The sequence below is a fragment of the Trichoderma breve genome, chromosome 5 (genome assembly GCF_028502605.1).
Source record: "Trichoderma breve strain T069 chromosome 5, whole genome shotgun sequence".
In the NCBI taxonomy this organism is placed as follows: Eukaryota; Fungi; Ascomycota; class Sordariomycetes; order Hypocreales; family Hypocreaceae; genus Trichoderma; species Trichoderma breve.
In genome coordinates this window covers 931,562-958,089 of record NC_079236.1, presented here as the reverse complement: position 1 = coordinate 958,089, position 26,528 = coordinate 931,562, and the positions used below count along the sequence as shown (strand labels likewise).

At 52.5% G+C, this 26,528-nt stretch overlaps 9 protein-coding genes across 9 annotated transcripts; 4 read left to right on the top strand and 5 right to left on the bottom strand.

The window, feature by feature from the left end:
• Positions 1-11: 11 nt before the first annotated feature.
• On the top strand, positions 12-3,797 carry T069G_07999 (GDSL-like lipase/Acylhydrolase family domain-containing protein; the record flags this gene model as incomplete). Its single annotated transcript, XM_056175209.1, has 3 exons — positions 12-125; positions 194-791; positions 856-3,797. 3 exons carry the CDS (start codon positions 12-14, stop codon positions 3,795-3,797), a joined length of 3,654 nt encoding a protein of 1,217 aa, XP_056026158.1.
• A 718-nt stretch (positions 3,798-4,515) lies between these two features.
• On the bottom strand, positions 4,516-5,612 carry T069G_07998 (short chain dehydrogenase domain-containing protein; the record flags this gene model as incomplete). Its single annotated transcript, XM_056175208.1, has 2 exons — positions 4,516-4,642; positions 4,711-5,612. 2 exons carry the CDS (start codon positions 5,610-5,612, stop codon positions 4,516-4,518), a joined length of 1,029 nt encoding a protein of 342 aa, XP_056026157.1.
• Positions 5,613-7,669: 2,057 nt separating this feature from the next.
• On the bottom strand, positions 7,670-11,397 carry T069G_07997 (variant SH3 domain-containing protein; the record flags this gene model as incomplete). Its single annotated transcript, XM_056175207.1, has 4 exons — positions 7,670-9,372; positions 9,431-9,463; positions 9,519-9,587; positions 9,651-11,397. The coding sequence occupies 4 exons, from the start codon at positions 11,395-11,397 to the stop codon at positions 7,670-7,672; spliced, it is 3,552 nt and encodes a 1,183-aa protein (XP_056026156.1).
• Positions 11,398-12,915: 1,518 nt separating this feature from the next.
• On the top strand, positions 12,916-13,731 carry T069G_07996 (rtr1/RPAP2 family domain-containing protein; the record flags this gene model as incomplete). Its single annotated transcript, XM_056175206.1, has 1 exon — positions 12,916-13,731. The coding sequence occupies one exon, from the start codon at positions 12,916-12,918 to the stop codon at positions 13,729-13,731; it is 816 nt and encodes a 271-aa protein (XP_056026155.1).
• Positions 13,732-14,165: 434 nt separating this feature from the next.
• Positions 14,166-14,783, bottom strand: T069G_07995 (ribosomal s17 domain-containing protein; the record flags this gene model as incomplete). Its single annotated transcript, XM_056175205.1, has 3 exons — positions 14,166-14,261; positions 14,328-14,519; positions 14,637-14,783. 3 exons carry the CDS (start codon positions 14,781-14,783, stop codon positions 14,166-14,168), a joined length of 435 nt encoding a protein of 144 aa, XP_056026154.1.
• A 452-nt stretch (positions 14,784-15,235) lies between these two features.
• On the bottom strand, positions 15,236-16,549 carry T069G_07994 (mitochondrial ribosomal protein subunit domain-containing protein; the record flags this gene model as incomplete). Its single annotated transcript, XM_056175204.1, has 1 exon — positions 15,236-16,549. The coding sequence occupies one exon, from the start codon at positions 16,547-16,549 to the stop codon at positions 15,236-15,238; it is 1,314 nt and encodes a 437-aa protein (XP_056026153.1).
• Positions 16,550-16,993: 444 nt separating this feature from the next.
• Positions 16,994-18,351, top strand: T069G_07993 (queuine tRNA-ribosyltransferase domain-containing protein; the record flags this gene model as incomplete). Its single annotated transcript, XM_056175203.1, has 5 exons — positions 16,994-17,071; positions 17,136-17,386; positions 17,442-17,490; positions 17,590-17,655; positions 17,707-18,351. 5 exons carry the CDS (start codon positions 16,994-16,996, stop codon positions 18,349-18,351), a joined length of 1,089 nt encoding a protein of 362 aa, XP_056026152.1.
• A 190-nt stretch (positions 18,352-18,541) lies between these two features.
• On the bottom strand, positions 18,542-19,825 carry T069G_07992 (uncharacterized protein; the record flags this gene model as incomplete). The annotated part of the gene is made up of 4 exons (XM_056175202.1): positions 18,542-18,786; positions 18,847-18,965; positions 19,025-19,448; positions 19,510-19,825. The coding sequence occupies 4 exons, from the start codon at positions 19,823-19,825 to the stop codon at positions 18,542-18,544; spliced, it is 1,104 nt and encodes a 367-aa protein (XP_056026151.1).
• A 3,047-nt stretch (positions 19,826-22,872) lies between these two features.
• On the top strand, positions 22,873-26,299 carry T069G_07991 (histone deacetylase domain-containing protein; the record flags this gene model as incomplete). The annotated part of the gene is made up of 2 exons (XM_056175201.1): positions 22,873-25,206; positions 25,277-26,299. 2 exons carry the CDS (start codon positions 22,873-22,875, stop codon positions 26,297-26,299), a joined length of 3,357 nt encoding a protein of 1,118 aa, XP_056026150.1.
• Positions 26,300-26,528: the final 229 nt, after the last annotated feature.

The following is a 26,528-nucleotide window of genomic DNA, read 5'->3' as shown; positions in this document are numbered from 1 at the left end:
GGCCCTCAACGATGTCAATCATCGGAATTCTAAGCTTGTTCCTGAGTTTCTGTTTGACAACCAATGCTGTCGTTTCTCCTACAAACAATCCTTCGATTATGATCGTTGGAGACTCTATCTCACAGGTGAGAATATGAACAAAGCATCACCAAACTCTTTTGCTGGGCAACAACAGGTGCTAAAACGTTCACAGGGCCGCAATGGTGATTTCACTTGGCGTTACCGCCTCTGGGAGTGGTTTCATAACAACGGCGTGTCTGTGAACTTTGTAGGTCCATACACAGGAACAGTTGAGCAGGATCCTGTCCAACCTGCCACTCCTCCACTCCCATATGGCCAAGACACGCAGCAAGGCCCGGGGCCTGTACGCCAGCTTGGTGGATACAACTCCGGTATTCCTTCTAATTCTGAATTTTTCAACGGAGGAAACCGTCATTTTGCAGCCTGGGGGCGCCAAATGGCCCAAGATATGAGCCTCATTCAAGGAATGGTCTCACAATATCAGCCAGATTATATTCTGCTTGAACTCGGCTTCAATGATGTGGGTTGGTTTGTAAGTGATGCTTATGGAACATTGCAGAGCTTGACGGCGTTCATCAAGAATGCCCGCGCGGCCAAAGCAGACATCGGGTTTGCGATAGCAAATATTCCTCAGAGGCTTTTCATCGGTGGCCGTGATGATCTCATTACCAAGACTGATGATTATAATGGTGCCTTGCCTGGTTTGTTTCTAAGTCTGTCTACCACCGAATCCCCCATTAAACTAGTCCAATTTCGCGAAAACTATTCTTGTGAGTATTTTGATGCCTTGCCTGGCCAAACTGCTCAATTCGTTGTCTTCTAACGAGGTGAAAGGCAACCCTGATGGGTGCCCTGCAGGATCTGATGGCTTGCATCCTAATGCTTTGGGAGAGTTCCAGATTGCAAAAGCATTTGCAAACACCCTCTCTCAGGGATTCAACTGGCCCGGCAATGCTTTCGTTATCAACGGCACTATTCCTGCACGGGCTTGCAGTACACCCATCAATGTCAAAGCCACTCCAAGCACTTGCGGAATCACAGTGACGTGGGATCCGGTAGACGGCGCCTATGGATATATTGTGACGTCTGGGTTCAACGGCGCGGTGAGTTCAGTATTCAACGTAACCCAGCCGATGTATGCCACAACATGGACTGCTGCTGGTATTGAGTGGTTTTACCAAGTCCAGGCGTTTTGTTCAGACGTTCGCTCAGGAATAAGTGCTCAAGTCACAGCAACAGCAAACCCAACGTGTGCCCCAGGCCCTTCCAATGTTGTTGTCAGATCCACTGCAGACGGGATTGACATGTCATGGGATGCTGTTACAGGATATGACGTTGATGTATACGGCGCCATCTATTATGACCAGACCTCACAAGTCTTTCTGTCAGATTATGGGTGGTCAGGAACCTCGGCAAGTTACCATGGTATGGACGCCGGTGACCGTGTGGAGGTTGCAGTTGAAACTTGGGCTACTGTTGACGGTGTACTTTGTGCTGGCCTCCCATCCGGTGGAAAAGGCGCAATTGTTGGTGGAATCGTACCTGGCGCTCCAACTGGGCTCAAGGTAGCCACAATCAACGAAGGTGCAACTGTACAGCTCACATTTGACAGCAACCCCAACGCCTACGCTTATGGCTTTTATACTCGGTCTCTGCTGGAGCCAGACCAGCCCTACATACTGGGTGGCTACACTTCAGATGTACCCTGTATTGGGGTAACATTTCTGTTCCCAGGGGCCTGGAACTTTGAGTTTTGCGTGGTGGCATACAACGGAGATTCCTCGTCTCCAATGTCAGAGTGTGTCCAAGGCCCCCGAGATATCACTGAAGTCAACGACTGCCCAGTGTTGGTCGTACCGACGCCAAACCCAGACCCGACTCCAACCGTCACATGGTCGATTCCTGGGGCATCAGGTCCTGCATCAAGTAGCAGCACCGGTGCCGTTGTGTACATTGACCCTACAATATGGCAATCTCCATCGCCCACAGCAGCCTGTGAGCCGCCTTGTACGCTCATATTACCGCCATGGACACTCTCTTCCATGACGACAATCACCTTCCCGGTCGTCACAGAGACTATTGAGGAGACTTGGCCAAAGACCACAACTGGTGTTGTTACATACCTCACAACTACAATTACAGTGTTCATCACGCTGCCACCAGTCACGACATCCGTGATCGAGGTGTCTAACATCATCTTAACCACGGCCACTTCAGAAATCGTCCCTGTACGAAGCAGTATCATCGCACCGCCCGTAATCATTACGGAGCCCACTCATGGCATTACTTACACATATAAACCAGGCCCCTTCCCGACTGGCATTGATGTTGGTCCTCCACCAGGCCACCCAGGCAATATTCACATCTCAGCTGGGATCCCGGGACCTATCTGTCTCACTGGTTGTGGTCACCTCTGTCTCATTAACTGCGGGGGCGGTTCAAGTGGCGGCGGTGGAGATGAATCACATGGATGCATTGGCCCTGGATGTGGCCCAGGGTCGGAAGACGACTGTGTTGGTGAGGGATGTGAAGAGAGTTCAACAACTTCCAAGTCAACCAAGGACTGTGCGACAGAGACAAACACTGAGTGTCATCAAGTCTGCACTACAAAGCCGTGCGCTACCGTTTGCAACACTTATCTTGGCTGTGACTGCACAACATCCTCAGTGACAGACTACTGGGTATCGTGTCAGACACAATCATGTACTACTACTTCTTCGGATGTTATCACCGGTTGCTTTCTCACTGCAACCGCCACAACAACTGGTTCATATTGTCCGCTGGTCTCCATCGATCCTACCACTGATGATGAGGGCGACGATGTCGACTTGATTGGCAACTGGGGACCCACGGTTACTGTCACATTCTCCGAGAGTGTTGTTGTCCAGCAGACGCCATATCCCGTCGTCAGTGGTTACGTGACTGTGGCTCAGACCGCCTATCCCATTTCTAACGTCAAATCTATCTCTACGACCTCTCTGGACGGGACGCGGGCTGTCATTTATCCCTCGTTTGTAGGAGTCACAGTCTCTGTCACGTTAACACAGTTTGTTCTCTCTACTTCCAGCAATCCTCCCGCTACTACCACGTGGTCGCCTTCCAAAACGGCGTCAACTCCAGTATCATCATCCACACCGTACCCAACCAACACGGCCATTAACGTTGGCAATGCCTACTGTTTTAACGGACTTGATGGCTACCTTTCTTTCTCCCTGGACGAAACACAGACAGTTGTCAAGTCTTTTTGTTCGGCTAGTTATGTTCTAGATCCAGACAACACGTTTGGTTTCGTGGAAGAAGTGGAGAGAGACACTTATAACGTTGTGGCCTCGGCAGGGTGGGCTCCCAATCAAGCTGGATGCGGAGCAAAACAGTCATTTCCATTCGCATCGGACGAGATGAATTCCGAACTTTGTTTAGAGGCCTGGAGCACTGATTTCTTCTGTGAGAATGAAGATGACAGCTCGGAGAAGACAAGTTATGGAGGTGCATATGTTCTTGAACCTCCAAATACTGGAGGCTGCATTCTCATCTCTCTGTATGCTTACTCCAAGGTGGCACAGCCCTTGATCGGAAAGCCGTCGAAGCAACCGCTAATACCGCCGGCGTCGAATATCACTCATCCAGGAGACAAGTTTTCATGGAAGCATGGTAATAAGACTGGCGGTCATCAAATATGGCCTACTTCTAAGAACACAGTGTCAAAGAATGGCGCCGAGCTTTTCAGTCAAGCAGAGATTAGCCAACTTTTTAACGGCTCATCCAATACAACGTAGATTTGATATGCGAGTAAATACATAGATAGAGTTCATAACGTGAATAAATTCATTCTATTACGACCGATCTAACGTAAAGTGGAAAGTAACAGAATCGAACCAATCTGTATCACCACGAGTGTATAGGTACTCGAAGTTGAGGAAGCAGCTTCCTTAAGAAACAATTTCCTATCTGGTAGTTAGGAGTGTTTATCTCAAATAGCCAAATATTTTACTTGAACGACAGCCAAGTGTTTTAAAAAGAGATATTTCTTTCTGGTTGCTAATGGATTTGTGTTGAGAAATGGTGTCTTCCAGGTTTGTTGCGCCCCCGCACATACATCTATGTACCAACTGAGCTTCTCAAGGTGAATAAACAAAAATGATAATTAAAAGAAAAGATTATATTTTATATCATGCAAATTGTGTCCCCTTGTACTGATGTGTGCGCATATAATTGCGGCACATGGAAGCGTGTGAGTGCAAGCCCCTCTTACTAAGACTCGCACTCATCTTACGTCGATATAGAGTCACCCTTGTCAGCATCGACATCATCGCAGCATAGCTTGCTAATATTGACAACGGACATGTATCAGGTACTTCTATTATTATGTGGTACGCAACTGTCATTGTATCAATCTCATCGTGCGCCATCAAATACTGTCAGAAAATAGCACTCTTCTCTACAAGAGCCACCATGCAGCGCCAGTAGTATAAGAAGACCTAGGCGTTATATCTCTTACTCGTGAATGACAGCAGTCACAACACCAGGCTGAATCTTCTCCAGTTTCTCAAGGAGCTCTGCCCAGATCTGCTTCTGAAGCACTTGGCCGGCTTCATTGGTTACCCACTCCGGAATATGCTCCCTAAAGAAAGGCATCATCATTAGCCATACTTTAATCATCACATATGACGAGCTCTTGTAAAGACTTACTCTCGAATCTCGCAAGCAGTGAGATACTTCCCGTGGCTCTCCTCATCAGCCGCAATACCGTGAATTAGCGTCCGACTACCCATCTCGGGACTCCGTCCCATTATCAGCTTTGCACACCATGCCTTGAAACGCACAAAGGGACTTTGCTCATGAATAAGCTCAGTCTTGCACAGCCCAGGATCAACGAGATTCACGATGATACCGGTTTCGGAAACAGGCTTTAGAGAAGCCAATTCACGCACGGCAAAATGCTCAAACAGCTTGGACACATTGTATCGATTGTCAAGCAGGGGTTTCCACTTGGCCTTGTCGTTGAGGTCGTCGAGAACGCCCGTCTTGGGGAACTTCCTAATGCTCTCAAAGGCAAAGAATCCACCCATTGAGCCAACAACGACAATGCGAGGTTTGATGTCGTGCTTGCTCGCGCTGGCCTGAAGAATTGGGAGGGCTTCAAAGGTCAACAGAAGGTTGGCAATGAAGTTGACCGTCATATGAGCCTCGCTGCCCTCCTTGACCTGCCACTCAGCGTGGGAGACACCAGCGTTCAAAACGAGAGCATCGATGCGGTCGATCGTCTCCAATCTCTTGCCAAAAGCCTTGACAGAGTCGTATGAGGCCAGATCTAGGGGCCACACCTCAATGACATCCTTACGGCCGGCTTCTTTCTCGATCGTCGTCTTTGTAAATTCGCCCTTCTCTTCGTTGCGCACACCAATGACCACTTTGGCGGCTTCAAGTTGGACAAGGCGTTTGGCGGCCTCATAGCCGAGGCCACCAGTAGCGCCGGTCACAATGTAAGTCTTGTCCTTGACGTCTTTGGTCTCGAGGGCAATGGGGAGGTCTTTTCTTTGGTTGGAGAAGAAGTCTGCCATGCATTTCGTAGGGAAATCTGGATCAGGCATTTTGGAGGATGTAAAAGATAATGCGCTAAAAGAGAGAGGAAAGGGGATTGAGCAAAGATGATGAAAAGGAATGAGCCAAGCAGTTCAGTATACCGTACCAGACGTAATGTAGACAGAGAAGATAGCTTGAGGAAGAGAAGAAGAAAGAGGAGCAGGGGAGAAGGTCCAAGAGACTCGAGATTCGAGGACGTTCCTCTCCCCTGGTCACAGGGCCATCCTCAACATTTGCTCCGATATCAACGACCTGCATGATCCAGCCGCCCTCGCCTCGTCAGGCATCTGCCAGCTTAGTCAATCGCGTCTGCTCGATATGACGACTGAGTAAAGCTGCCTTGTAAGTCATTGACCCGCTAGCAAGGGAGGATATGTAGCAGCGGCTGCCCTGCATTTCTCGTAAGCCGAGCCGAGCCGAGCCAATCTGATCTGCCGTGCGACCTTTACTAGTCCCCGATTCGGCAGAGACGAGTAAGTGGACGTTTCCATACTAGTAGTAATCCATCTACTGTTGTATTGTTCGTATATACTACGCATCTGGGTGTAGCCTAAATGCTTCACAGCCCAGATGTTATTGTAGATGAAACAATCATAGGATCAAGTCAAAGTATTGGCCATGTCTCTCAAAGGCGCAAATCCATAGCAGCAGAATGCATAATAACAGGTCACACCGCATAACTGAATCACTCCCATTGATCAACCAAACTCGAGTGAGACACGGAATCCAAGACATATTAGACGCCACACCGTAAATTTCCATCCCGGCCTCTTTGCGCTCACCAGAACTCGGGTTTTTCAGTTCCTAAAAGCCGAGACGTTGATTTCCCCTAAGCTCCCGGACAATAAAAAAGAGATCCGGCGTCATAACGATAACGAAAGGCTGGCAATTTAACCACACGCCCAGAGAATCCGTTCAAAGGCATGTAGGTACATACAACAGATTGGTTCTTTGAGATTTCAATCCTCCCTGTATCTGCTAGGTTATATATCAAGTAGTACCTAGTAGAAATGGTCAGAGAAAAACTCCTTTTGTACCTCTCTCATCCCCTTGCAACGCGATACCTTAAGACACTCAATTAAAGTACAAAAATTAACCAAGCTGCCAAGTCTCAGGAGAGGCTAAAGTTGCTGTAAAGAGCGAGATGTCATTTTTATAAGACATCCAATTAGAGTGCAAGTCGGTCAAGCTCCCGAACTCTCGGGAGAGGTTAAAATTGCTGTGAAGAATAGCCAGTCTCCCTGCGCCTCACAACTATTAGATGTATTATCGAAGAGTGGATTTGGCCTTTTCAGGTCCCCAGGCTGGTTTAAAATTGCTGTGAAGCCTACGCATTTGGCAAGAGGCACAAATTTATGCGCCTGCGCAACGACGCCTTGAGCGACGCCAAAGTGAAGACTACATGTAGCAACGCCTCAAAAACAATTATCAAAGTTTTGGTCTCTGGAGGCCCAGATAGGACAAACTGCCGCAGTATTAAGATGCTTCTCTTTTTTCTCACTTCTTCTGCCCCCAGTACGAAGTCATAGCACCTCACAATCACCAAGCACCAGAGCCATCTATCTATCTCACCAAAGTAGGAAGATTGAGGCTCTATTCCAACAACCCTCAGCAAAGACTCGAGATACATCGATCACCATCCAAAAAGCCGACTGGTCAAGCGTCACGTACAGACATTGTATCCGCTTCAAACGTCACAAGCAAAAATCACTCTTCTAGCAAAGAATAATGCAAATCAAACATCTAAGTGGAAGATTATATGAACAGATGCATAAACGTACAAAAAGCAGGCAACAACACCTGTATGGCATACGATATAAAAAAAAATAACAAACCGCCAAACAAGCATTGCGCTCTTCATAAAACAACACACGGAATCTGGCACGCAAAAAGAATTGGATGTCAGGACCGGGCGTTGATATGAGATTAATTTTGCATCACGGATGCCCCCCTTTCCCCTCCCAATAATTTTTTTTCTTTTTTTAATTTGTTCACTCCGCTTCTTCAAAAAAGCCCTCCCCGGCCAGGCATGCTAAAGAAAAAAAAGTAATTTGCTCTAGTACCACTAAGACAGCTTCTTCTGCCAGCCGACCCAGCTACGAGAAACCACACGCCAGATCTTAACCTCTCCACTCCGCAGGTCGTCCAGCTTGTAGCTCTCCTGCTTCACCTTCTTGCCATCCCTGCCTTGCTCCCAGGCCCGGACCTTCTTCTTGGTGCCATCCCACTCGGCCACAACGCCGACATGGTCCGGCTTGCCAACTTCGCTGGAGTATTTGGCATGCATGGGTCCATGCTTTCCCTGGAACTTGGCGTTACGAATGGTAATGATGTCGCCAGGTCGAATGACATCGTGCTGCTGGGTGGAAGCATTGGCCATGTTGGCATAGACGAGGGCACCGTACGATCTAGTGCTAATAGGCAACAGGGCATCCTCTAGAGGTCGAATCATTTCCAAAACAAAGCTCTGCGCGGTGCCATCGCCGACAACCTGATCTTTCTTAGCGATGGCGGATGCGGAAATACGTCGTCCAAAGGTGTCGTAGGCTTCCTCCATCTGGTCCTGTCGCATCGCCTTAGGGGGCGCCTCGTGTCGCTGCTCCAGCTCTACAGTTGTCGGGTCATTAGGGTCGTAGCGAGCCGTAAGAATGGTCTGTGAGTAATCTTGAAACAGGATAAAGGTTTCTCTGGTGATCATAACCTTCTCGCCTTGATTTGTCGAAGTGGATTCATCGCACTCAAAGTGGATATCCTTCCGACCTTGGAGGACGGGAGGGACTTGGTTCGACTGCTTCCACCAGCCGCTCTGCACAGCCAGATCAATATCTCCCGCGATGAAGCCAGAGTCCATAGACGGGCGGTGGTGATCAATTGATCTCCTGGGAGCGCTGAGACTGGGCCTGGGCATATCCATCGATGAGCGTCCACGAGAGCCTATTGCGGGAGGGGCTCTTCGATCAGGTGGCGACACGGCTCTAGAGTCTTCGAATGAAAGGGGAGTAGGCTCATCCTGTAGAATTGGAGAGTCCTGGGCGTCATCTCCTCTAGCATTTGAGATGAACAGACCATCATGGTTCTCATCTCCCGTGGGAGAAAGCAGCTTAGGGGGAGGAGCTGGAGGCGGCAAGATTGGAACAGACCGAGATAGATCCGTAGACCTTCTGTTCAGTGGCGGAGACTGTGGCACGGGAGGAGGGGCTGCTCTCGGCGTCGAAGCAAACGGGGGAGGCGGAGGCAACTCTGGAGGAGCATCGTTGAATGGTGACTGGAGGCTGGTCTCTTCCATGCTAGACTCTTGATCATGCGCCGCCAAAGCATCCTTGTGAGGCACAGACGATGCAATATCCGTATCGTAGTCGCCCTCGTACTCTGTGGCCTCTCCAATTTCCTCTCCTGCCTGCGCAGGCCTGGTCGGCGAGGCGACGCCAAAGTCCACAGTAGATCGCCGGCTCGGGGCGGCGGGCGGAGGGGGCGGCGGTGGGCGAGATGTTACCGCAGCGAGTATGGAAGCAGCCCCTGGAACGGGCGGCGGAGGCCTGCTAGCACGTTTGCTAGTCGGCGAAGTTGGCGAGAATGCTCCAGGGCGCGGGGGCGACTGAGGAGGTTCTGAGGGGTGGTGGGCAGGAGGTGGAGGTGGTGATCTCAGTACTGAGGCAGCGGCCTCAGCGTTCTCACGAGCCCCATTAGACAGTTCATCATCAGATTCAGATCCCTCTGTAGCTGACTTGACAGCGGGGGGAGCTGAGGGCGGCGGTGGAGGGGATCGAGCTATTCATTGAGCCAGTCAGCGCGTGAACAGACAGTTAGTTGCAAAGGTTCGCATTACCTCCAACAGGAGCCGGGGGAGGTGGCGGTCGAGCTTTGAGGTGTTAGTTCTCATCTGACTATTTAAAGATAACCGTATCTTTACATACCCGCCAATGGAACAGGAGGAGCAGACAGGTCTTCCTGAGGAACAGGTGGTGGTGCCCTATGCTCTGGAGCTATGGGAGTGTTAGTAGAGACAGAATGAAAGGGCTTTAGATGTTCAATGCCAGTAGACTCGCCTTCGGCTCGCATGGGGGGCACGGGGGCGGCAGCAGGAGGAGTGGCATCTTCCTCTTCTTCAGATTTCTGTTCTGGTTCAGCCTCTGGTTCATCAGCTTGTGCTGGCTCTTCGGCTGGCTTAACTGGAAGGCCTGGAAGGCCCATGCCCGGGAGTGCCATCATAGTGGGAACAGGAGGAGCATGCGGCGGAGGGGTCACATCCTCTTCCCGCGTGGTGGCAGATTTTGCCGGTGGCTTGGGTGCCTTTTTCATCGGCAGACCACCTCCCATCGGAGGAACCGGGGCGCCAAACATGCCATGGAAGCCCATACCACCGCTCATCTTGGCCATTCGCGCTCGGAGTTCTTCTCTGCGCTTGACTTCAGGATCAACGTCTTCCTCCTCTTCCTCTTCCTCTGCCTCTCCTTCTTCCTCCACCGTCTCCTGAGTCTCCGGCTGTTCTACATCAGCAGCGGGAGCAGCGGATGAGGAGGTTGGCACTTTGGACAGTCGTCGTGAAGTATGGTCGTCGGCATCCGCTTCAGCCGCTTCATCTCCATTGGCAGCTTCTGCGGGAGATTCCGTAAGTTCGGGTTGGGGCCGCGGGGGTAGAGGAGCCGGCTCGGGGGGAGCAGAATCCATGGAGGCTCTTGGGGCGGGCTCGTCGCTGTCTTTTCGTTCGGGAACTTCGGCTCCCTCAGCAGGCTCAACGGCGGAAGCTTGAGAATCAACGCGCTTCTTAGGTGGCGGCGGCTTCTTGGGCTTCTCTTTCTTGGACAGTGCGTCAGCATGGCGCTGTGCCTGCTCCATCTGTTGCTTCTGGAGGAGAGCAATGCGCTCCTTTAAGCTAGTAGGCTTGGGCTGGTCTTCTTCGTCGCCCTCTTTCTGAGTTTCAGAGGTAACCAGTCCAGCTCTCTCGGCTTGTCCCTGAGTCTCGGCCACGGAAGCCTTGATTTCGGGATCTTCATCTCTTCGATAAATCTTGGCCGCGGGGGCCTCGCGAGGAGGAGGAACAAAGGCATTTCGGCTAGGGGGCGGTGCCACAAATGGCTTCTTAATAAAGCCCGATGCGCCGCCAGCACCGCTAAGGCCGCTGGGTTTAAAGGGCGCAATCGGAGGTGCGGCCGACTTGTTAAACGCTGCAATGCGGTCTTTGAAAGAGCTGGGCTTCTCGGATACCGGCGGAGGCGCGGCCTTTGGCTTCGGAGCACTGGCGGCCGGAGCAGCTGAGGCGGGGGAGTCGGCACGCTTGGGCGAAGATGGCAGAGGCACCGGAACTGGCGCAGGAGCTGCCGCGGGCGGGGGAGCCGGAGCCGGGACAGCAACAGGCACTGGAGCGGGAGCTGGAACGGGAGGAGCAGGAGCTGCAGCAGGAGGTTCTGGCGCCCTGGTTTGCTTGACGGGCTCGGCGAGTCTCTTTGGCGAGGGCTCTGAGGCCACATCTCCCGGCGGGGGTGTCGATCGCGCAGCTGTGTCCTCGTAAGAAGCCTCCGGAGGGGGCGCAGGGGCAGCAGCGGCGGGTTCGGGTTCTTGCTTGTGCTGCTTCCTCACGGGTCGCGGGGGCGCCACGGGCTCAAACTTCTCGACAAAGTTGCGAGGGAAGATGCCCGCCTTCTTGGCGCCGGCCTCGTCGACGTACTCGCCGCCGTACCAGTCGTCATCGTCCTCGTCCGTGACAGCAATGATCTGGCCGGCGGGGAAGTTGAGGTCGTCCTCGTGCGGCGACGAGTATTCGTACAGCGCCTTGACGCGGAACAGGGCAGCCATTGCGGTGTCTGGCGGCAATGCTGGACTCGGGGCTCAGCACGACCAACCCAGGCGTCTTTGTAGGAGGAGGTTGTCGTCGCCTGTGGGGCACTAGAGAGCAGCCGTCCCTTGGTCAGCCGGTGAGTGGCTAAAACGTGGGGAGAAAGCTGGGTGAGTGAGGGGGTTCGCGTAGATACGAGTACATACAGTACAGGTAAGGGAATTGCTGGTCTAGCCAACAAGCGGCAGTTTCAGCCCAGACGCAGACGCAGACGGATGGAGGCAGAAAACAAAGATGGGCGTTTGAGGTCTGGTCTGCACGAGAGTTTGAAGTAGAGGATGAAAAGGCTCAGAGGCTGTGAAACGCGGTGGATCTGCTGGAAGTGTCGACGTCAGCGCAACCATGACAGGCTGCGACGAGGCCTAGGCAATGACGAGAAGCACTAGAGTCCGGGTAGTCGCAAGTAGCAATACCTGGAGGAGGACGAGTGGCGGAGGGGCCAGACAATGGGCGACCTGGAGCGTGAGTGAAAAGGGTCAATCGGGGGTTGTTGGTTGTCGCCTCAGGTACATGTACCGAGGATGTGCCGCATTCGTCACCGTTACAGCGACTGCAGGTTGAGGGTTACAGGCAGTTGAGTTTAGTTTCCATTAATTCCATGGATGGATGGATTCGATCAATCAAATCAAATGCTACCGTACTTGAAGACTCGACCCCGTATATGTACCCGGTCGTGGTGCCTGGCCTGGCCTTGCAAAACACGAAACATGCTAGGGCCAGGCATGCGAGATCAGATTTCTATAATTACCTGCGCCATCAATGCAAGGGACTTTGAAGCTTTCCATCGTTTCCAATGTGAAATCCCCAAACCTGGATGCCTACGAGTACTAGATAGCCAAGACCGCTAGCAGCATTGAGTCTGACAAAACAACCGACACAATTCCAAACCAAACCAAACCCAACTCTTCGGACCTCCGGCTCCAGCAACCATCGACACAGCCCTCGTGCCGCAACAATCGGGGCGCAACCCAACCTTGAACCCACGCGGCCAGTGGCACATGCTCAATGCCTGAGGCCCTCAATCCTCAATCCCCGTCCTGCCAAGGTGCTGCTCCTGCTTCAAACCCGGGCACCCTTGCGCATCTTCAATTATATACTCGTACTCATACAACAACAAGTTCTGATGCCCTGTCAGTTCTTCCAAGTTGCGCCACCGGTTGCATGTTTCGCCCGCCCCGGCGCCACAAGCACAAACCCCTCCAGCTCTCCTGTAATATGTAGGTACAAGTACATGACATGCCTCTTGGGGCACGCTCCATAGAAGCAAGGCACAGCGGCTTTTAGTGGGGTAGCAGCTTTGCTTAGGCTACCTTACTGGTTGGTAATCGCCAGCGGTGCTTTGCTTTTTTGCACAACCGCACATGCAAGCTTCTAGACGCACCAACGAACAACAAACATCTTCAACAGCCCGACCGTAGACAAGTCTCTCCGCAAACCAGGGCGCACAAGGCATCACAAGAGGGAAGCTTTAATACCCCATGGCCAGCAAATCGAGTCAGCTCAAGAGCATCCTAAAGGATTCCGTTTCGCCTCCCAACGAGCCCAAGCAGAGTGCACGGGAGATCGCCATCCACCATGCCACGCTCCTGGAGCACAGAAAGCAGCTTGAAAGCCAGATCCTCGACAGCTTAATCCTTTTATCAGAATACCCTCTCGTTAGGGAGACCTCATACAACGCTTCAAATCCAGCACCATCCGATGTCTCAGACTTTAAGGCCAACGTCCGGCTCTTCCAACCTTCCGACTACGATGACCTCATTGAGGAGCGCAACGTAAATGAACTGTGCGGCTACACGTTGTGTCCAAAACCAAGACGTCAAACCGGCTCGGGTGGGGAATGGAAGCTCACAAACAGTGGCGAAATCGTCAAGCGCAAGGAGCTGGAGAAGTGGTGCTCCCAGCAGTGTGCGCGCAGAGCCCTCTTTGTCAAGGTTCAGCTTAACGAGACGGCTGCCTGGGAAAGAGCTGGAATTCCCGACATCCAGATTGATCTTTTGGATGAAGACAAGTCGGCAGAGACGGAGGCAGATCGAACGGCCCGCAAGCTCGGCGAACTCAAGCTGGAAGACCAACGGCAAGCTGCTCGAGACTCGGCTGCCCTAGCAATGGAAAGAGGCGACAATAGAATCGGCTCTTCTTTAGACAAGGTCAAGGTTACGTTGAAGGAAAAGGACGTCAAGGCGCCCTCCGAGATGGCTCCTCCAGCCGGAGCTGATAACTCAGAAGATCATTTACTTATTGATGGTTTCAAAGCAAAACTGCCCGAGAAGCAGACAGGGGAATCTGGAGTATAAGGGCTTCCAGGGGAGGCAACGAAAAGGCATAAAATATGGCGTTGGGCTGTCATTTGGTCATGGTCATGCATGTATTGGAAAACAAAAAATACGTGGGTTCGGGCATATAATGATACCCATTGGTTAAATTGATTTGGTCGCATATCTTCGCCTATGTCAAAGTCACCGGTCAAGTGAGATTTAACACGAGCGGAATAGCATATCCAGCTCAATGCAACCTTGCATATTCAGTCACATTCACAGACAAGTGTGAAGAGAGGGACGGTTTTTGGCAATCAAGCGTCATCTCGAAATTAATCAGAGAATCGGCGACACCTTGTGGGGTAGAAGATCTTTCTTTTTTCGAGATCTATGCACTCACTACCATCCTGAGACGCCAACCTGCAAAATGTTGCAAAACCAGAGACCCAATATTTTCCCACAAAAAAACCTTTTTAGTCGCGGCGAGGGCGGTCGCCGAATCGTCGCTGGCCACGCTCGGGAGCCTGAGCCTGGGAGACGGGGATGACGTTGACGGGGATGGACTCGAACTATAGTATATGCGGTCAGCTTGTGAACGTATTTGTAGATTTCGCGGGTAAGGGGGGAAAACGTACGCCAAGGTGCTTGAGCAGGTCCTTGGTCTCGTTGTCGACATCCAGCTGGCCAGCCTCGGAGAAGTCGAGAGCGGAAACCTCGGGGACGAACTGGTCCTTGCGCTCACGCTCCTCCTCCTGAAGCTTGAAGGAGATACCACGGACGGGTCCACGCTGAATACGCTTCATCAAGTGGGTGGTGTAACCGGCAATCTATAATTCCCAAATTCCGCTGTTAGCCACAATGTCTTCTTGTCTCTCTTATTTTTCGCTCTTTCCCTCGCGATTTCCAAGTCGGTGGTTTCTTCCGGCTTAGTGGATGGTGCTGACCTTGTTGCGCAGGCGCTTGGAAGCAATGATGGCAATCTCATCGCAGATGCGCTTGTTGGTCTCGAAGTCGAGGGTCAGGCGGGGGTAGTACCGCTCAATGATGACCTTGGCGGACTTCTTGACAGTCTTGGTACGAACGCGACCCATTTTGGCGGTATTGAGGTGGTGTGGTGGATTAGTGAGTGAAGCTTTGCGAAATTCCCATCTACAGGAAAACTTGGTGGTTTGGTCTAGCACTGGTGGGGGTGTGGGAGCCGAATTGATTAGGGCTCAGAAATCAGCACGTGTGGGGTCATGTGACAGGACTCTCAGTCTCTCAGCGATCTGAACCATATGTGCTAACTAGTCACGGCTAGCGTTATTTCCCAATTGAGCTATACTCATTTAGGTCTTTTGGAGATACAAGTCTGGAAGGGTTCAAAGCTCATCAAAACATATACAGCTCATCTCTTATTGGTACTACTTTACATGAATGATACATAGGTAGAATTTGACAATATTTCATAAAATACAGCACTTGGCAATTTTCAACGCAGCCCGTCCTTTGTCTGTCGGGCTTGTAATTGCCAAAACTGTTCACCCTACCCAACCCTCTCTTCTCATGACTTGTCAGGGCGTAATGACTCCTCCAGAATCTCATCAGCAACACGGTTCAGGCGGGCTTCGTTAGATACCCGTGTAGATCTCTGGCCCTCCTGTCCGCTAGGAGCGCTGGCGCTGCTGCTGGGAGTGGTGGGAACATAGCTCTTGGTCGGGCCGTCATGATAGATCTCAGTAAGGCCTTTGCTCTCCCTCGCAACCACCTGGGCCTCTGGGCCCGTTTCTCGGAGCTGCAAGACGACCTTGCCGCTGGGATCAACATTGGCTGTCGTTGCCTCAACGTAGGCCTTGGCACCACCAAATGTGGTAGTATCAAGATGCATAATGCCGTTGAGCATGGACTTGATGGGTGATATTCTGCGTGAGCCGTATGTTCTCGGGTTGAACTCGTTGTCACCAGAGGGAGCATCAGCGACGAAACCTCCGACACCAAGCTTGGGAGACATGGGGCCAGCCTTGGGATAGACCACTCGCGCCAATGCGGGCGTTCGCTTGCCCTGGGGGCCGTAGACGGGGTGGTTCTCCATGAATGAACCGGTTCGCAGGTAGCTGATACCAGCGGACGGGTGGCTTGGGGGCGGGCCAGATTTGCCATACGGGCTATCGGGAGCAAGGCTGTCCCGATCGGACCAGAAGGTCTGAATGATTCCAACTGGTTGTCCCAGGGGAGCCAAGTCGAGGAACTTGGAGACAAGAGCATACAGCGTCACTCTGTCGTTGCGCAATGAGCGCAGGTAGTCTGTGAATTGCTCCTCTGAGATATCTCGTGCCTCAATCTTAGCGGGAGCGGCTTTGCCGGACTCCAATGCAGCCTTGTTCTGGCTCGTAGTGATATCGTCCGCCAGCTTCTCCTTTAGAAGCGTTCGGAAATGCGCCCGCTTAGGACGGACCTTTTTGTTCAGGTACTCGATGAACTCTCCCTCAGTCATTCTAGCAAGCCAAGGACCCTGGAACTTCCATCGTCGATCATCTCCCCGTCCACGCTGGAAGTCTGTAAAGTCCATATCCTCCTCAAACACTGACTTGTGCCACAGCTCTGTCCGTGGTGAAGAGTCGGACTTCTTGTCGGTATTGAAGGGCACGGACATGGCCACTCGCAGCTCCTGAAACTTCTCCAATGATAGAGAGTGGTCGGCCGCAGAAGCAAAGTTGGTGACGTTTTCAACGGTGTCGACCTGTTTGATTCGGATAAAGGGCGTAGATGTTGCCATGGTGGATTTCAAAGGGAACGGGCGCTTGAGTCCCCAGTCACCCTTCTCTCGTGAAGCCAGGGGCGAGGTGATGGACTGATGCTGCGGATACGGTCTCGTCATTGTCGCAGACTTGTGATCCCCAATATGGAGGTTCGTTGACGGCGGTTCGGGAAGGGGCTTGGGAATTGAGAACATGCGTGATGTCCTCAGCAAAGCCCCCCCGGGCGATACGGCTCGGCCCCCCATTCTGACTGTCGAGGCTCGTTGAGAAGCTCAATGGCCTGAGGTCGATATGCCACTCATACGATGGCTCGAATGGATGCAAATTCTTTGGCAGCATTGAGACGAGCTCCTGGCTTCCGAAGTTGGGCCGGCGAGACTCCCCTCGTTGTGGCGGGGTGTGGCGCGTGCAAAAGCCCCGCCAAAATCTTGCAGGTTCCAGGGTATGCACCTTATCGTGTAAGAAATTCAACGGCAGAAGAGCTGAAAATTCACTGTGAGGCAAGGAAAGGGTTCACGATTGAGGCCGGTACAAGAAGTTCAGGGAATATCTTTGGGCAAATAATGCAGACGGCCAAAAGAATGGCGTCCAACGTGTACACATCTCCGGCTCTCACGTTTGAACTGATTGCAAAATGTTCAGTCAGTGTCACCCCAAATCTCAAAGTGATCCCAGTTTTGATACTAACCGATAAGCATAAGCCAGACAACTCGAGCTCGTGCCTCTATTCTCACACTTCCTCATGGACCCGTTCAGCTGCCTATTTTCATGCCTGTTGCCACTCAGGCTTCCCTTAAAGGCATTACTCCAGAGCAACTAGAGGATACTGGTTGCCGCCTTTGCCTGAACAACACGTACCACTTAGGCTTGAAGCCAGGCCAGGAGATTCTTGATGCTATTGGTGGTGCCCACAAGTTGCAAGGATGGAATCACAACCTTCTTACAGATAGTGGAGGGTACGTCTTTGTTATTTTCCATTGGAAATGAGTGTAAGCTGACAGATCACGGCAGTTTCCAAATGGTCAGTCTGCTAAAGCTAGCCACAATCACAGAAGAGGGTGTTCGTTTCCTCAGTCCCCACGACGGGTCACCCATGCTCCTCACCCCTGAACATTCTATATCACTGCAAAACACAATAGGCAGTGATATCATGATGCAGCTCGACGATGTACTGGTGACCACCTCGCCAGACAAAGCCCGAATGCGAGAGGCCATGGAGCGTAGTGTCAGATGGCTGGACCGATGCATAGCCGCTCACAAGAATCCCGACAGACAGAATCTGTTTTGCATCATCCAGGGCGGATTAGATTTGGAGATGCGACGAGAGTGCTGCAAAGAGATGCTGGCTAGGGATACACCTGGCATCGCCATAGGTGGGCTCAGCGGAGGAGAAGCCAAGGCAGATTACTGCCGCGTCGTAGAGACATGTACAGCCCTACTTCCCGATCTCAAACCTCGGTATGTGATGGGTATTGGTTACCCAGAAGATCTCATCGTCAGCGTCGCCCTCGGAGCAGACATGTTTGACTGCGTTTGGCCAACAAGGACAGCGCGATTTGGAAACGCCGTCACGAAGAATGGCGTCTTGAACATTCGAAACTTCAAGTACGCCAACGACTTTGGTCCCATTGAGCCTGGCTGTGGCTGCATGTGCTGCAGAGAGGGAGAGGACGGCATGGGTATCACAAGAGCCTTTATCCACCACAACGCGTCCAAGGAGACGGTGGCGGCGCATCTGTTGACGATTCACAACGTTTGGTATCAGCTGCAGCTCATGCGCGACATTCGACAGGCGGTTATTGAGGACAGGTTCCCTGCGCTTATCAGAGAGTTTTTCGCAGGGCTTTATGAAGATAAGACGCAGTACCCTGAATGGGCTGTGGAGGCACTCAAGAGAGTCAATGTTGACTTGACGGTATAATAATAGAATCATTAAACGTGTCATTGGCGGTCTCTAAACGGTTGTCTCAACGCGCCTGGTGTATATATACCCAGTATATGACATGTATATCCAGCATAGCAGCAATTATATCCATAGCAGTGGCATTACCCGTTGCATTCATTCTGACATTTCAAACATTAAATTCCTTCATTGTACGCCCGGCCACCACTTAAACCATCAGAGCAAATCCAGCCACTGCGATCACACCTGCAGCGAGTCCCACACGAGCGGTAGCAGCCGCATTGGTGGTAGAAGCAGGCGGTTGAGTGACAGTAACGGTAACTTGGCCACCTGCAGTGGTCGTCGCACCTGTGTCATCGTTCGTCGCGGTATTATCTGGAGGAGCAGTAGTCGAGACAGAGCAAACATCGCTGAAGTGATGGCAAAAGGTAGCAAATGTTTTGGCCACTATCGCTGTGTTAGCATATATATCTTTACAGATATTGTATCTTGACAAGCATGAGGAATACGAACCATCGTAGGCGGTAACGGGCTCACCGGGGCCTGCTGTGGCTCCCCAGTTTCGACAAGTTGAAGCATATGTCTCGATTTCATCGGTCCATGTGACTTGGCCATCCAAGGCAGTTCGGCAGCTATACACACACACGTTGTCAGTTGTCAATCTCAACTATAAAGATGGAATAAATCTTACCAGTAACAGTATGCCTGCTCTCCAAACGGCATGCCCGTAAAACCAGGCGTCGCCCTGGTACACTCCTGGAAAATGTCCACCATCTGAACACACGCTGATGCAAGTGTTGTCACAAGACTAGTCGCAGTGCCCGTTCCTGTTCCAGGAGATGTGCCGGATGCGCCTCCAGTGGCAGAAGCTCTGGTCGGTGCGGCCGTTGATCCCTCTGCTGTAAATCCACCTGACGTTTCTGTTTCTTGCGGAATGCTGCTGGGCGAGGAGGCCGGCGAAGCAGTTGATCTCGATGGCGAAGGGGACTGAATTCTCGAGGACTGGGAGGGAGTGTGAGATGATGCTGGAGGCTGTGAATTGGTCGGGTTTGCGCCAATCTGACCACGACAGATCTCTGGAGAGCTTCCGCACACGGTATAGAGATAGTCGTAGGCTAGCAGTTTGTTAGAGGCTACAGGAACTCAATGAAAGTCAACGCAAAGACAGATACACACCAGAGATCTGAGAACCCAGCTGAGGCGCCTCGGAACCGAGATAATCGGCACAAGTGCTGTAGACGGGAGCTACATCAGTCGTTCCAATGCAGCAGGCACATGCTGCGAGCGACAGCGGATTTGCAGTGGACAGCGCCTCGGATCCTCCAATTTCAGCAACACAGCCCGAGAGAAACGAAGCTGCGGCAGTACAGATCTGGTATCCCGAATCATTGGGGTTAATAGCATTTACAACCTCATCGTAGTTGATGAGTGGCAGCGTCATTTGCGCCGCCGCGCCGCCGGCCAGTATGGGAATGAGGAGAGCGAGAGCCATCTCGAACGAATACAAAACAATGCAGGAATGGGTATCACACAGAGCAAGAGAGAGAGAGAGAGAGAAAGGCGGCGAGGAGGCGAGCTTCTTGAGTTTTAAGCCCCCAAGCTCCTACAGCTACTCGTACATGGGAGACACGCCATTTTTTTCAACGACGAGCTTCTAGCGGCTCCCAAGGTCAATAAAAGCTGAGCTACCGACATCACGGGGACGAGTCTAGAGGGCCAAGGCCAAGCGCAGAGCTGGGATCCTCATGCAGTCTAAGCGAGGCGGAAAGCACAAAGTAGAGGGGGAATGGCATTGCTTCTGCGCTCTTGATTCTGTCGCCGCAGTTACACGGCCAATGGTGAGGCGGATTTCCGTGCGGCTGAATCAGTAGCCAGGGAAAAAAGCTTGGCTAGCTCGCGGCACGGCTCGGAGGGGGTTGGAGAGGAAGGATTTCTGTTCAATTTGTTGGGAGGTGTGACAAGTACTCGTATTGAGTATGAGAAAAGACTGTTTGGTTATCGTGGAGATGGAATAGAGGCGATGCTGGAGTAGCAATTCAGACTTGGTGAAGGCTGTGGGAAGAAGGAAGATGGAAGACAGAAGATGGAAACACAAGCCTTGTTCGTAGGCGGCGATTGAGTTGCGGGATGTGCCCTGAACTGGGCGAGCTTTGGGCTAGTCAGGCCTTGACGGCTAGTGCCACAAAAGCAGCCAAGGACGAGATGCGTTGTGAGCACATGCATGAGACGCTATTGAGCGCCGGTGCGGTGGCGATGAGTTGGGACGGGATGGAATGAGGATGAAGAGCAGATAAGAAGGAAGCGGGAAAATAGGGCTGATCTGATGGCTGTGTTAGTCGACCTCATACGAGTACGATGCGTGCATTGTCCTGGTGTGATGTTCAGGCAGCTGAGCTGAGTTGAGACTCAAGCCTGGTTGTCTGTCGTGCTGTTTGAGACAGCAGACGATGCCCAACAATGAATGCCGTAGATTTGCTGCGCATGTTTCTGCCTGGAGACTATCCACAATTGAGAGGTTTTTTTCTTTTCTTTTTCTTTCTTTCTTTTTTGTTACGCTACCTTGATCAATTCCTCCAGTCGTTGTGCATCAATTCATGAAAACACCATCACATGCTCTGCTCTTTATTTGCGCGCGAGTTCCCAGCGCGATAAGCGGACTTTCGGGTCTATGGAGCCCTGGGCAGCCAGAAATTGGCCTCAATCGCTCGAATCGGAGCATCGACTTACCCTACAAAGTGCACTTTACTTGATGTGTACAAACAAATGCATCCAGCAAGACAGAATGACTTACATGAACATGAACCTACCTCGAGATTGGAGTTAATCTCTTGCGTCTGCAAGGTCTGGCAAGCTGTGTGGAAGCCGGCCTACATATGTAACAAACCTGGGCGCTTTTTCTTTCGTCTGAGCTTCTGTCCTTCCACTGCACAGACAAACAGGCATCTTGAGATCGAGGGACTGGCGCTACCCCAGATGTACCTTAAAAAAGAAGTAGAGCGGGGACCGCTAATAAAGTCGCCCCTTTATGCTTGGTGCGTTTACTTGCACTTCCAACGAAAGCACGGACAACGGGAGTACCTGTCAAGTATTTTTAGTCACGACGGCAACATTGCCGGAAATTTACACATGAGAGAATATTTTACTCTCTCAAATGAGATGGAGCCCGCTGTGTAATTTGTAACTGATGCCATCTGCACATTCGGGCCGCCAGACTCCATTCAAAGCTACTGCTATTACGAGGACTAACAGTAACTCTCGATGGTATCTATACCTGATAATCATGTCGTCGGATATGGGCTCCCGGTCCTTGTTCTGTTAGCCGATTGTGCTAGCAGAGCAGCGGCAGCACTACTGTAGCAGTCATTCCACCTTTTCGCTTGCAGCCGTTAATCGGAGTCGGCAGTTCCTGGTTTTATGCACCTACTAGCACACTTGCTTGTGATGCTGCTCAAACCGGACCTCGTCGGTTATAGCTGGAGGCAGCGCTGACGAATGACTGCAAACCGCAGCGCTGCCAAATCCAAGGCCTCTGCTGTGGTTCGGCCACGTACGCCCTCAAAGAATGTATTCCTGCCTGGAGGTCCACCGCTGCATGTCGCCCCCAGCGGCAGACGATGGATTACAGTACAGTACAGTATACGAAGTTGGTGTCCGGTGGCGTTTGAGTGGCCGATTTGGCGGTTTTGGCTGATGTCATGACATGCGGCATCCACCCCCTCCAGAAGTCTAGGGTCTTGTTTGGCCTCAATCGTGGCCTGCATGCCTCGCTGCATGTACTCCGTAGTGTATCATGGATATCCCGACTGTAAGCAGGCGCAAATGCATGTACCTGTAGGGAGACGCTCTGCTCCACTGCAGCGAGACCTGCCGTTTCGGATGCAGAAAAACACCCCTTACTTGTCTGGAAAAACACCAGACAATCGGCGAGATGCGCGTGCGAAGCTGTGCCGGCGCAGCGTCAATGCTGTGGTGCCCGACCTGACGAGGCCCGATGATGGTGACGTGAAGCAATTGATTGCCAGCCCCCTATCTTATTTGATGGATGGATGTGATATGAATGAGATTGGATGAGATTCGCACCGGCACGTGATCGGGGCGAGACAAGATGGGACGCGAATTTGGGACTGGAATTAGGGGAAGCGAAGCGGCTATGACGATGGCGACAATTGAAATTACATGCCCGACCATGTCATTAAACGCCCCGAGCCACTGGCCGCCGCCGCGTGCCAACCTTGACCCAAACAACAACAAAAATACTTGCAGCCATCACCAAAACCAGGGAAATCGAGTGATCGATCAGGCAGCCGTTAATTGAAGCAATCGCTCCGTACATCGCCAGCTGCCAACTGAACTGAAGCAGCATCGCAAACCTGCATTTCTCAACGCAACATAATACAATACATACGCTCACTCTCCACCCACACCAACTTGGCACATACTCACAGGCTTCTTCCGGCGTGTTCCTGGCGTCTTTCCTTCTGCTAACGCATGTCGCCTCGCTGCAACCCACCGACTAAACCGGTCTTATAAGACGCCCAAATGGCGTCTCCGCCCAATACAGAGCCGCCACGGCGTGCAGCAACAAACTCCAGGGACAAAGACGCAGGCCTATCGCAGTCACTCAGCCAGCTGTCACTCGGCCAGCGTGGCCCGCGATCCCCCGGATTATCGCCATTGCCCTCTCCCTCGACGCCGCTCACGCCTTTAAATCTCTCTCGCCATGCCTCCCCTTCTTCGTCTGCCCTCACTCCCTCTCTCAGTCCCTCAGGCAGAGAGTCGCGAGCCGCAACCCCCACCCTCGTCCGCAAAGCCTCGATGAACTCCCTGCACTCGGCAAACGGCGTCGGCCCTTCGCGGTCTTTATCCAGGCGCTCCAGCCTGGGGCAGGTTGTTTCACCGGGCTTGAGGGCGTCGTTTGGAGCTCCCGAGCCTGAGTGGCGGCCGCCAGTCACGCCCAGCTCCGTGGCGAGTGGCCACTTCAAGGAAGAGCTCGAGGCCCATCACGGGCCCGTGTCCACGCTCTACACCGAGACAGTTGTTGTGCTCAACGATGCCGTCTACGGCCACCGCTTTGCGCGCCCGCGCACCCCCAAGAGTGCCCTCAGCAACATTGTGGAGCGGCCTGAGCGAATCAAGGCTGGCATTCTGGGCGTGGCCGCAGCTTATGTGCGTCTTGGTGAACGTCATAGCGATGGTGCGCTGCCCATCCTGCCAAAGGGCAATGTTCACATGCTGCCCAGCATCCCCTTTCGCATCCACAAGACGGACCGGAGGCTGCCGCTGCTGTCCCCCGCCGTCACCAACGTGCATGGCACTAAGTGGATGGAAGAGTTGAAGAATATGTGTGAGTCTGCAGAGGCGGTCTTGGCTCGTGGAGGAAAGGAGCTGCAAAGACCTGCCAGCACTGCAACGGCGGAGAAGCTTCATGAAGGCGACTTGTACCTTTGTAGCGAGTCACTAGATGCTATTGAGGGTGCCCTGGGTGCTGTGTGTGAGGGTGTGGATGCCGTCTTCTCGGCTGGGCCGCGTCGTGCATTTGTTGCTGTTCGGCCTCCTGGGCACCATTGCTCTGCCAACCTTCCGTCTGGCTTCTGCTGGGTCAACAATGTCCATGTTGGAATTATGCATGGCATTCTGAACCACGAACTGACTCATGCCGCCATCATTGACTTTGACTTGCACCACGGAGATGGCTCTCAGGCCATTGCTTGGGCGCACAACTCTCGGTCAATGGCTGCCACCAAGAGCCATGCCGCCTGGAAGAGGACATCTATTGGTTACTTCAGCTTGCACGACATCAACTCATATCCTTGCGAAAACGGCGATGATGACAAGATTATGAAAGCCAGTATTTGCATCGAGAATGCCCACGGTCAAAACGTCTGGAACGCCCATCTCCAGCCGTGGAAGACAGTTGAAGATTTCTGGGACCTTTATGAGACCAAGTACACAATACTTCTCGACAAGGCCCGCAGCTATCTTAAAGCGCAGGCAGAGAAGCTACAAGACGCAGGCGCTAAACCGCGGGCCGTCATCTTTCTGTCTGCTGGCTTTGACGCCAGTGAATGGGAGAGTGCTGGCATGCAGCGTCACAAGGTCAATGTGCCCACAGAGTTCTACGCGCGGCTCACACAAGATATTGTTCAGCTTGCTGCTGAGGAGGGCCTCTTTGTCGAAGGTCGCATCGTCAGTGTCTTGGAGGGTGGCTATAGCAATAGGGCTTTGACCTCGGGCATTCTCAGCCACCTGAGCGGTCTTGTTGGGAAGCAGAACGTGCCTCGTCAGGGCCGTCTTTCTTTCGGGCAAAGTGTCTACAACGACGATGACGAGTACTTTGGACAAGCGTTATCTTCCATAAACCCTTACGATTCTTCGTGGTGGTCGGCTGATGAACTTGAGAAATTGGAGGCCACAGTAGGACTTCCTGTTGTTACGCCAAAGAAGCCGCGTATGGTTACTCCTCCAACCTATTGTACACCGACCCAAGCTTCTACGGCAAGGGCCGTGGATCCCCTCAAAATGCGACGAAGCATGTCGACGCTGGTCAACAGGTCTACCACTTCTAGCCGATCTCCATCTCCCTCGCCACCTGAGGTTCCGTGGACGGTCGCTGCCAACGAACTCTCAAAGCTCCTCATCCCACAGGATCGCCAAACCGACAGCTACACGGCCGACGACTTGAATCCAGAGGCAGCTCGTGCGCGGCAAAGTAGGCAATCCACTGCCACGCCGGATCTCGAACGGTCAACATCAAGAATGTCGCTTCGTGATCGTAAGCCAAGGGCTATTGATCCCATTCAAGAGGAGAACAGTGCTCGGCAGACAAGGGACCGGAGACGAACTGTAGGTACTCCAGCAATTGCGGCAGAAAAGGTGAGCATGCAGTTTACAACCCCCTCCTTACCCTCTTTTACATCAAACAATGATTAACATGGGCTATCAGGCAACTGCTCGCGGCCAGACACCGCAGCCTCTTATTGGCTTGCCTCCCAAGGGGAATAACCGTCGGCTTAGCACGTCGTCCGTTGCTCCCACGCAACAGCGCAGCATTTCTCGTGCCGCTACGATCAACGAGGAGTTACCGCTTCGCCCTTCAACATCTGCGGGCCCCATCGCCGGGAGGCCTATCTCAATGGCAGGCAACCAAGCGCAGAGCTCCGGTTCTACCGGAAGAATCACTGTTAGAAGGTCAAGGCCGACCACGGCTCATGGCGAGCCGGCCCTCAGGTCACCAATGCATGAAGCCGGAAGGGAAAGTCCTGCAGAAACAACTACAGCAACTGCAGGTGCAAGGCTGGACGCTACTATTGACGACATGGATAAGATCACCAAGGGCATCAAGAAGATCAAAATCAACTTGATCACCCAATCACAAAAGGAGGCACGGGAAAAGGCTCGCCTCGAAGCCGAACAAGCCGCAGCCGCAGCCGCCGCTGCCGTCGCCAAGTCAGAGCTGCGCACGTCATCTGCCAGCACCAACAGATCCGTAGAGTCTAGCGGCCTCAAGACGCCCAACAGCTCAAGGCCCACAATCAATGCCGCATCCCCAGATGGCACCATGCCGGCGCTATCGACCGCCTCTGAGAGCAGCCTATCAACGCCCAATTTGGAACATTTCACGCCACGAACTGTTTCTCCCGAGTCGAGACAGGCTGTTCCAAACGTGAGCTCCCCTCGCTCGACGAAAGCAGTCGATGAGACGGCCGATTTTTACCAGTACCAACCTGAAGGGCCACCCCCGGTCTCAGTTGCTCCTCAGGAGCCGCTGAAGTGGATGCCCCCGACACTCCCGGCTGGCAACCCAATGGTCATGCCTGGCCTCCTTAAGAAGAAGAGCAGCGCACTTTTCCAGTATGGCAGCAGCGGAACCATTCCCTTTGCCCCTAAGCAATCGGCCAACCGCACCCCCTCACCCCAGAACAAGGCTCAGAGGAAGCCAAGTGGTACCATCCCACCGAGGAAGTGAAGTGTTACTGTGAAAAAGCAAAAAAGGAGATGGTATTAGATTTCTTATGTCACTCGGACGGTACGGTACGGAGCACGGAATGGGTAGGAGTTCATTTGCCCTTTATTTTGCCTGTTTAGCGCTTGTTGAAGCTCGTTCTCTCTTTTTTCGAGACCAACTGTTTTCTAGCTACTAAGCACCCCTTTGCCAAACTTGGCACCAGCCTTTGGAATGCTGGGCTGCTCTCATT